The 11,239-nt window shown below is 39.4% G+C and overlaps 1 protein-coding gene across 1 annotated transcript in view; it reads right to left on the bottom strand.

The window, feature by feature from the left end:
• Window positions 1-4,188: 4,188 nt before the first annotated feature.
• MAGI1 (membrane associated guanylate kinase, WW and PDZ domain containing 1) overlaps window positions 4,189-11,239 on the bottom strand; it is a 518,120-nt gene continuing 511,069 nt past the window's right edge. Inside the window, exon 23 of the mRNA XM_081315925.1 lies at window positions 4,189-7,047. Within this exon, the coding sequence (XP_081172051.1) occupies window positions 6,290-7,047 (758 nt within the window). The 3' untranslated portion in view covers window positions 4,189-6,289. The remainder of the gene's footprint in view (window positions 7,048-11,239) is intronic.

Genomic DNA, 11,239 nt, shown 5'->3' with positions numbered 1-11,239 from the left:
GCAGGGAGGGAGTCTATAGATCTGTTGAGCTAAATTGGGCTAAATAGGAACATGAGAGATATTCATCAAAGAAAATTCCAAAAACACAAATACTCTTTTATGATATGCTACATAATCTTACCATTGCATCAAGAATGGTATAGTTCATACAATATAGAATTGAGTACACTGAAGATCATTCCCCTTAGGAGACCTTTTTCAAATGAAAATTAAAACTATACTATCATGAAACATATTTTATTAATTCAACTGACGGCCGACATCAGTGAGTTCTATTTACTATTTGAAACTTTATAATGGTTTTTGCTAAAGCAAACTATGTGGGCAGAATCATGAAGACTAAACCCTAAAAAAAATGGTGAAAGTTTAAGGAAAATAGTGCTGGAATCAAGGGGCATCTATTTCTTTTCGACAATCTAGTTAACAGGGCTTATAGATCAATCACAACAATCTTTACAAGACCCTTTCCACCAGTTTGTAGAACACACCTCAGCAGTGGGATGTCTGTGCAATTTGGATTATGGAAGTTTAATCAGTAATTTGCTAAAATTTACTAGTTCTACTGAGGTTTCGTCACTAGCAAACCCTACTGAGAGGGCCAGGTATGTTTCAAATCATCCCTCTGCTTTGATGCTCATTAGAATGGCATATACCAGGGGTCTTCAAACGTGGCCCTTTTATGACTTGTGGACTTCAACTCCCAGAATTTCTCAGCCAGGCACGCTGGCTGAGGAATTCTGGGAGTTGAAGCCCACAAGGATGTCTAACATTTGAATGTAGGGGGAAAAGAAAAGCTTCTCAAAAATTAATATGGATTTTGTATTTGGCTGAGCACATACTGAGGCACCCTGTTCTTAATGCCCACATTTTCCACCACTACTATTTTGCTACTAGCTCTCTCCTCAGATATTTATAAACGCTTATTAATGTATTTAATTTAAAATTATGTTTAATTAACTTAAAATCTTTATTTTCCTAAAGTATGGTTTTTTAAATAATCTTTTAATTCTCTGTCTAAACTTCATTTTCCCTCAGGTTATTGCCAGTCATTACACTGTATTTATATTTTCTGGATTTAGTGAAAATGAGAGGGTTTTTTTAAAAAAAAACAAAAACAAAACTCAAATACATAGCTAATTCTTTCTCATATAAACTGCTATTGAAATGAGATCTTAATAGTCCTCGACTTACGACCAAAATTAAACTCAAAATTTTGTTAAGTGAGACATTTGTTAAGTGAATTTTGCCCCATTTTACAACCTCTCTTGCCACAGTTGTTAAGTGAACCACTGCAGTTGATAAGTTAATAATTCAGTTGTTAAGCGAATCTGGCTTCCCCACTGACTTTCCTTGTCAGAAGGTCACAAAAGGTGACTGGAGACATAGCAACCATCGTAACTATGAACCAGTCGCCAAGCCTCTGAATTTTGATCACATGATCATGGAGGCCGTAACTGTGAAAAATGGACACAAGTAATATTTTTCAGTGCCGTTGTAACTTTGAGTGATCACTAAAAAAACTGTTGTTAGTTGAGGACTACCTGTATTAGATTTAATTTCAACTGGATGCAATTTTTCCATCTCCAAATTTTCTTTGCTTCTCACATAAGTGCTAGACCAGAGGTCCCCAACCTTTTGGGCACCAGGGACCAGTTACGTGGAGAGAGGTTTTTCTGCAGACTGGAGAGTGCATAGTTTTGTGTGCTGCCTGCATCCCATGGATGGGGCTTTGCTTGTTTGTGCAGCCCGGTTGCTGGCATGCAACTAGACACCAGTGATTAGCCTGCTTCAATTACACATGCCTTGTGTTCAGTTTGACTTCCTCCTTCTTCCTTTTGTGTTTTGCTGTGCTTTGAGCCTTTGTTGGCTTGCTACAATGTCAAGTGAATTAATGCATCATTGCAAAAGGATGCTAATAATCTAGACCCGAGCCAAAACATTTCAACAGGTTTCCTTATAGATAAATGGGATATTCCAAGGCTGCAAATTTAATCAATGAATGGTACCAAAGAATAAATATTGTCCAAGGGTTTTTTATGTTCTTATTGCATGGCAGAATATGATAATTAAGCTGCTGAAATTAAGAACAATTTTGATAGTGGTTAGCACTAAAAGAACAGCTGCAACCCAACAAAACTTCCTTTTGTACATCAAGAGTATCAGGTCAAGAATTGTGGTTCTGAAATTTAATGTTGTTTTATTCTGACCTCTGGTATTTTTAAATGGAGTGGTTGCAATATAAAGCTGCATTAAGAAACAGGAGGCAAAGTGACTTTGAATGCCCCTCTGGATTGTCACTGTTCATCACATCTGAGAACAGAACTGGTCTTTCTCCCCAGTGTGAAATTAAAATCAATCAATTTAATTCCCAGGTACCCCTGGCTATGTTTGAACAGCTTTTAATGATCTTCGCAAATTAGCAGCCTATGGTCTTATTGATTTAACTCCCAGATCCATAAGCAAATCATCAAACAATTATTGTTTTGCTGCTTCACTGATATTTCTCATAATAACGTATTCAACCCTTCAGTGTTATACTTCTACTCCAGTTTGGCTTCAAGACAGTTGAAAAGTCTTTCTGGGCTCCAAATCAGTTATGTCAGTGGTCTCAATAGAAGGACACCCACCGTGTCGTAAAACTAATTGAAATATAAAATTAAAGAAAGGAAGACACACCAAAGAAAAGGCTGTTCTGGGAATCACAACAGCCCACCCCAGCGATGCCCTCGACGTGATGTCCCGTTGCCTGGAGGCGGTCCGGGTCTGGATGGGGAGGAACAGGCTTCGGCTCAACCCTGACAAGACTGAGTGGCTGTTCGTGCCGGCATCCCGGGAAATTCAGATTATTCCAACTCTTGCCATGGGGGGGGGTGAGCTATTACCCCCCCGTAGATAGGGCGCACAACTTGGGGGTCCTTCTAGATTCACAGCTCTCTTTAGAAGAGCATATTGGTGCTGTGACTAGGGGGGCCTTTGCCCAGGTTCGCCTGGTGCGCCAGTTGCGGCCCTATCTGGACCGGGATGCCTTGCGTACAGTCAATCATGCGCTCGTGACCTCTCGTCTGGACTACTGTAATGCTCTCTACATGGGGCTGCCCTTGAAGACCACTCGGAGGCTCCAACTGGTGCAGAATGCAGCCGCGCGAGTTGTGTTGGGAGTCTCCCGATACTCCCATGTTACACCTTTGCTCTGCGAGCTGCATTGGCTGCCGGTTGCCCTCCGGGTGAGATTCAAGGTGTTGGTAATGACTTACAAAGCCCTACATGGCATGGGTCCAGATTACCTACGGCAACACCTGTGGCCGGCGTCAACTTCCCTCTGTCCAGTGCGCTCCCACAGAGAGGGCCTCCTCAGGGTGCCTCCGATCAAAGAATGTCGATTGGTGGCCCCCAGGAGGAGGGCGTTCTCTGTGGGCGCACCAGACCTGTGAAACCACTTGCCGGTCGAGCTCCGGAGGGCCCCCGACCTTCGCTCCTTCCGGCGCGATCTAAAAACTTATTTATTCGATCAATCTGACCTGGTTTGATGGGTTAGGGTTGGGGTTTTAATATGGCTTTTAATTATTGTTTTATATTTGGGCATATTTAATTGTCTTTTAACTTTTGTATTTCGCTTTTATATTTATTGCCCTGTACACCGCCCTGAGTCCTTCGGGAGAAGGGCGGTATAAAAATCGAATAAAACTAAACTAAACTAAAAAAATTACTAATTCATCAACTGGCAGGGCCTTTTCAAGACTTTAACCAGGAGATGTTTCACATTTAATCTGGCCTTGCAAAGGACCAAATTGATTGCAGGCAGATTGTGTGTTCAATTTGCCTATTTGAATCTTCCTTCTTCAGTTGTTGGCTGACATGATGTGGCCAGAAAATGCAGAAACAATACTGATAATGGGATCCTTGGTGTTCTCTGAGCTTTGCTGTTTTCTTGCAGATGTTTCATTCACTATTAAATAATGTACAAATATTCTCTTCTATTAATACATTATCCCTGGATAATGACTCTTCTTCTGATTCTCATATAGAAAACGACAGGAGGTACAAACATCTGGTAAGAAACCCAAAGCTCGTGTTGTTTTGTGGAATGTAACGTCAAAGTCAGAGCAAGAAAAATCCAGACATGACATTTAAATACATGACATTTCTTCCTTAATTTTACCACTGGAATCACGTGGATGCTTTGTATGGAAATCTTTATTTGATAATAAAAATAGCATTCAGAGATTCTTTCCTTCATTGTAGCTACATCATATACATTGTATTTTGTCCCAAGGAAAGAATCTTATATTGAGTAAAGTCCACATCTACTTAGACTATCGTCATGTATAAACCCAATCTTTCAAATAAAGCTATGAACAGTATAGATGCATAGGGTTTTATAAAAAAGATTGGCCCACATATGTTTCTTGTCAACACAGAAAAAACAGCACTATAACTAGGCCACATGGCAAGAAATGATAACTGAAGAACAGAAACCGCATCCCGAGGCCTCCAAGAGGCATTTTCCACCCCACCAGAGGACATGATACATCCCGATCAACAAAAGCTTCCAAGTTACTTATATTGTCTTCTGTTAAAACAGCTTTACATACCTGATTCAGTTTACATTAAAATATATCCCCGTGAATCAATTTGTTCCATTTTTTCCCCCAGAATTATAAACATGTAGCACATTCCTCACAGCTAAATTCTGTCATAAAGTCTCTTTTATACAAGCAAAAAAAGGCAACTGTTTCTTTTTGTTTTGTTTTCAACAGGCTCTGTTAATTACAATTTAAAGTCTGTACACACAATGGCAAGCCATCTTTGTCTTTCCTTTTTTTTTTTTTACAGTACCAGGGCAATAACAGTGATAGACTTGCAATCTTATTTTCTTTATGTGTATGTGTCTGTGCATGGGCACATGAAAAAAAAAACACACAGTGAAACAGTATTACACATACACCTCAATGCACTGTAAAATAAAAAGCAGCAGTTTAAAATTTTTAGTGGTCCAACAGTAACGGCATTTTTTTTTTTGGCTCAGCTAGGCAGTATCCATTAATTCTGCTATTGGTACTACAGTATACTTACCGCACAAACTTGTTGCATGAAAATACCCAACAGAAAAGATTCTTGAATAGGTTAGTTCCCCTCGTGACAGTGTGATGTAGAGCAAAAAGCACAGCTTTCTCTCAAGAACGCCATACCAAATTTTTAACTCGTCTGACAATTTCGCAAATGTATTTCCTTTTGTCTCATGTAAGGGTGTACCAGAAAGTGGAAAGGGAAAAAAGGTAAAATAATAATAATAATTAAAAAAAAAGAACCCAGAAGCCCAGAGAAACAGTTCCATTTGGCGACAAAAGTACTTAAATGCTTAGACTAACCTGAAAGCATTTAAACTCAGCCTATGAAAGAAGTATTTGTTCCTTAAAATGCTTCTTGAATAAGGAATCAAATTCACGTCAATTTCCCTTTCAAGGCAAACAAGCGATACTATTCAGGCTCCCAATTTCATCTGAATGTTTCTACTGCTTGAACAAGAACAACAGTGGTGCTGCCTTTGTGAAATTTCATTAATGGTCACAATTATGAACAAACATGATGGTTTATCCTGCACATGATAACAATGCATGATGATTACCGATCCTTGGCCACGTTACTTCCTTTTAAAGGAGACCCAAAGTACTTATCGTTCAATGGAACACACTATACATTTCTTAACATGTGCTGTGTAGATCTGCATAAATATCCTTCATCCCAGCAGCAGTCTCTTCAAATAGTTCTCTTAGTTTTGAGAACGATGTTGCTTATTTGTAAAGAAAAAAAAAATCCCTCCACAGTAGTTCAAAGTTCAACCCCCCCGCCTCTTCCTCCAACCCATTCTTTAGAAAATCATAAATTCACGATTGCAATGAAATAAATCAACAAAACAGTGTGGTTGAACCTAAATGTTGAACTACTTGCCCACCATAAAACTAAGGAAGGGACAACTAAGCCACGGAAAAGTACAATGCATCTAATGCTCACAGCGACGTGTTAAGAAGGAACACAATTTTCATCACCGTTTTGGGACGAACATTTGGCAAATATGATTTGAAATGCATATACTTTAACGCTGCCCACACCATGTGCAAAACACGTGAATATGTTGCGGATGATTAGACTTTTTTTTTTTGTGGTGGCTGCGAGAGGCTCATTTTGAGGCTACTTTCCTTCCTGGGAATTCTGAATCCTGCTACTTTCCTTCCTAGGAACTCTGAATGCTGGAAAGGCCGCAAAAGTATTGTTAAGGCTACAAAAGCCACTAGATACTGAGGTCAGTGCTGCACTCTTTATAAGGTCGCTGTTTTTGTTCTGTTGGCTGCCTGTTACTTTTATTTGTGTCGTATCTCAGCGTGCCTTCTTCCTTCTCCCGAAAACTGACTCTGCCATCTCTATTTCGTTTATCGGGAGACCTCTCCCTTCTTTGTTCTGGGGTCCTCTCTCTCCTCCTCTCCGTCGACTTAGCCCTCCTTCCGGGAGGTGAGCTCTCCTTCTTCCTGTCTGGCAATCTCCTCTGATCCGTAAGTCTTTCGAGTGACCGTCTTCTTCTGCTGGGTGAGTTATCCCGTCGGTGAGTGGGTGATCGTTCTCTTCGTTTCTCTGGAGAAAAGTCTCTTCTCCTCTCATACCTGCCCCTTCTCTCCAGAGTGTTTTCAGCACTCCTTGTACCTTCTCTCCTCTTTTCAGGAGCTCTTCGTTTTTGTCCGTTGATGGCCATTCTCTCTGGTTGACGCTCGTACCTTTTTTCCGGTGATCTGTCCTTTTTTCGGACTGGGATGCTATTGCTGTTTTTAGAAGTTCCGTTCCACGTGTGATGCGCATTGGATTGTCTGCCGAACTCTCTGCTGCTTTGGGGGTCCTTGAAACATATCCGCTTCTCTCCATGTTGGGGTGATTTGTGAAGATCTGGTGGATAACTGGGCTCCAAGGGTAAGTGTGGTTGTCTGTTGTACTGCATATTTTTCACTTCCGATACTTTTTGTGAACCTGTGGCTGGGCTGCTCCTGTCGCTGCTGGGGTCTGAAAAAAAAAGATAACACAAGGTTTGGCAACGGTGGCCTGATTTTAGACTTGGATACCAGTCATTACTCCGAACACTTCATTAGTAAAAAAAAAACCCAAGCAATTGTTAAGCAGTCAAAAAGATGCTTCCTGAAGCTTTTGTTAATTTTAGCAAAACAACAAAGGATGAGCGCTCTACATTAGTATGGATGCTTCTCATGGCAACGTCAATCTCTAATTCTGGTCTCTACGGCATTAGGAATGGGAGAATTAACTTTTTCCCAGGTCCAAATCGGAATATGTTAGCCTAACGTAAAGCCTTTGTAGTGAACTCCTTCATAGCTTCCTTTTCTTTTCATTTCCTGATATACACTAGCCATTCAAATAATTTTAAAACATTTTATTTTTTTAAAAGAAAACTATATCTGGAAGCTGTATTGTAACTTGTAAAAGCTTTGAAGACAGATGTATTTTTAATTATTTCAGTACTGATTCTCAGAACTCTGGAATGAGATTCCCCAGTGCTGTAGACAGCTGCCACTCGGATGATGTTCAGGAATGGCTAACTATTCTTCCAGCATCTGGGACAGAGGTTGAGCCCCTGCTGGATACCTTTTTGGGGGAATTGGGGGTGGTGGTGGTTATAAGTTGCGTTGGTATCATTATTGTTTTTCTTTTTCTTTTTGTATTTTATACTTTCAATTGTAATCCACCCAGAATCATTGGGCATCAAGAGACCTATAGATTGTCAGTGAACACACAACTTAGACCCTCTTTATATATAACACGTGCAAGCATTGAGGACAATTTTGATTTGCCACAATGATTGAACTTAAACACACACAATGAGAGCAGCGGGATATGGAAAGACATGATCCGATCTTATCAATGCAGCAGAGTCTGTTTAGATCTGCAGAAATATCGGGTAAAATGTTTACATTTATCCTGTTGCAGTAAACACAGATGCTGTAAGCAGAAGCAGCAAATCATTTTGCTAGAGCAATCATAGTTGATTATGAATTGCTTTAAAAATGGCAATTCAATTGCTTTGAGGTTGGTACTGTAATTGTTTATTGCTTTGGAAAAAAAACCCCAGATATCTTGTGTGACACCGCTACCTGGATTCTAAGCCAAATAATTACCATGTGCCCAATAAAATGTTTGAGAACAACAAGTCACAAAATTCCTTGGAATCCTAAATTCCTCTCTCTTTTCTCCTGAATATGAAATAAAATTTCCTACACAAGCTCTCTTTTGAACAGGCGTGGTTAGCTTGGGTTTTCTGCAGGCTTTTGACGATTTCTGAGAGGAAACCATGGATCGCTTACACCGTAAGACTTCAGAAATGGAGAACCACTGTTTCATCTTCAAATGAGGCCAAGTCAACTTGGCATGTTGTGGTCTCTTGCAGAAGACCACGGGTACGGGGTACTTACAATTCATGGAACTGCAGGATGCTCAGAATGAATTGCCGAATATGCAGAAGTTTAGCAAAAGTGGAAAGCAAGGTGAGAGAATTAGGCCACAGCACAGAAACACCTAGTATTGATTTTAGCTACAAACCGTAGTTTGATTATGGCCCATAAGGTAGAAGCAAGATTCCCCGAGCTTGTCATGTCTCATACATGCAGCGAGATTAGGAGGTATCAACGCTGAGGAAGGAAGAGCCCCGGCATCAAGAAAAGTAGGAGAAAGAGAAAGAAAAAAAGTAGAATGTTTAGATTCCCTATAATAAAGAGGTAAGGGGGGGGGAAATCTTCATTTGTTTTAAAAAATATTAGAATAAAGAAAATTTTATTTTTTCCCCCAATCAGGATTGTCCAGCCATCACCCAAATATAAGGCTGCAGAAACAGCGATTGTTAAAGCGAGACAGTGTACTTAAAACATTGGAAAAAAAAGGTGACTAAACAACCCAGACAACGAAAATATCAGTTTTGGAGAGGGAGAGTGCAAAGGAGAGAAGAGAGACATAATCGGGACAATGAAACAGAATGCCAGAGATAAAACAATTAACAATCAACAACGACCAAAATAAAACCCACTACATACTATGACATCGAAGAAAAGTACAAAACTCATTACAAAAATATACAGCCTCCTCAGAGAAGCGTGTTCCAATTGAGTCAGGAAAAAATACTGGAACCTCATTCTTTTTTTTTTCTTTTTTTTTGAAGCAATTTGTTAGTGATTGCAACGGACAGGATTGAAGCAATTCAGCCCCCAAATGTTACAGGCACAGGACAGCAACTGTGCAGCCCCTGGCTTGAAAATGGAATTTGTTAAGAGGATTTCAAAAGCGACTGGCAGTCCAGACTGAAAAAAGAAAGAGAACAAGCTAACAAAGAGACAAAAAAAAAGAAGCTACCCTAACCCCAAACCCTGGTGTTAAATTTTTCATCCTCAGGGCAACAGACATTCTGGAAGATGTGAAACACTTTTTTGATAGGCTATATTTGCAATGTTTAGCAAATGGTACAATACTTTACAGCCAAAAGAGCATAGGAAAAAAAGACAGAACATAAAGAACATTACACAGTTTTAGTCCTGCGGAAACATGGCCAATTAAATGTACAACAGAAGTGCAAACACAGGAATTTTAATCATGACACGGATTAAAATGGTAGAGTGAGTTGGCTAAACTACTAATCACCTGACTGTGTGAAGATTTCAGGATGTTCTTAAAAAAAAAAGGACAAGTCTGTGTGTGGCATACTAATTGAATTCTTTTAAGAAACTGGCATTGGAGGCCATGCCAGAAAAAACTTTAAGGGCAATGTTCTCAATCCCAAAGCATGCCAAATAACTTTGCCCTAAATCAGGGGTGGGGAACTATGGCCCTTTTATGACTTGTGGACTTCAACTCCCAGAATTCCTGAATCAGCCATGCTGGCTCAGTAACTTTGGGAGTTGAAGTCTACAAATCATAAAAGGGCCATAGTTCCCCCCCACCTCTGCCCTAAATGACTGCATAAGTTTTTTTCAATTCTTATAGTACCTGTGAGGTTACTCTTGCTGACACATTATATATAATCTCCCTTTTTTAAAAAACAAACAAACAAAACAACTTATTATAATGAATATAAGCCACCTTTTTCAGATTATGTGGCTTTACAAGGAATATAATTGGGCCTATATCAACAAGAAAAGTCCATCTTTCTCAAGACAAACTGAATTGGTATATAGATATTCACCGATTCATTTATAAGACCAGTTCAACCTGGTGCTAATATAATGGAGTGAAAAAATAAAGATTTTTTTTTCTTTTTGGTAATTTGTGGGGATACAATTATAACCTTTGAAAGATCCCACCCACATGTTGTTTGCCACTTCTCCCATCTCTGGAGAACAAAAATAGAAAAGTACAATAGTTGGGACTTTGATAGTGTTCCACACTAGGAATAAAAAGAAATATAATTTATTGGTATATTATCCCAAATATGGGGAAACATAAAGGACACCTGTTCATTTGTGTGCTTATAACTCATAACTGGTTGGAAACCAATTATATTTGGGAAAAGCCCTACATCTAGGGCATATATCTGAAATAACTATCTCAAATAAATAGGACATCATAATATTATATACAGTACTAAGCCACCCAAAACCAATACTACAGAACTTAAATACAAGTGGGATTTTTAATGCAGATATAACCCTTGGCAACCAAATAAAACAACATCTCTTCTCTTATAATAAACATTGAGAATGGCAATATTAATTTGTTCATAGCTGACACAGTTGTGAACAAACAGTCTAAAGGAAAGGGGCAGGAGGGGGAATTCACGTGAATATATTCTTGTATTGCATACGTTTTTAAAAATAAATTTATAAATATTTACATAAATGTACGGGGACAGTAAAAGCCCAGACACCATCGTGGAATTCATGCCTATGGTTACAGACAAAAGCCAAGGACAACAGTTTCCGAAGGATAACACAAATTTCCCAACTCTGCATTGATCAGAAGACGAGAGAACAATTCATCCGCTGAGAAACAGTTTGGCACAGTTCAATAAACATTCCTTGTTTGGTCGGACAGGATAGTAGAGTTTTGGTTTGTCTATATGTTTTTGCCCCCTTGTATCACCAAAATACTGCTCTGAAGATGGTCTTGCCTGTACACTGTGCCCCCACAAAAGTCCATAGTAGCAAGCAAAGGATGAAAAAGTGTAGAGAAAATTCAGCACAAGCGAGGCCATTAACCACGG

Source organism: Vipera berus, assembly GCF_964194415.1.
Source record: "Vipera berus genome assembly, chromosome: 2".
Taxonomy (NCBI): Eukaryota; Metazoa; Chordata; class Lepidosauria; order Squamata; family Viperidae; genus Vipera; species Vipera berus.
The sequence above is the reverse complement of the archived record's forward strand: the minus strand, read 5'-3'. Positions and strand labels throughout refer to the sequence as shown.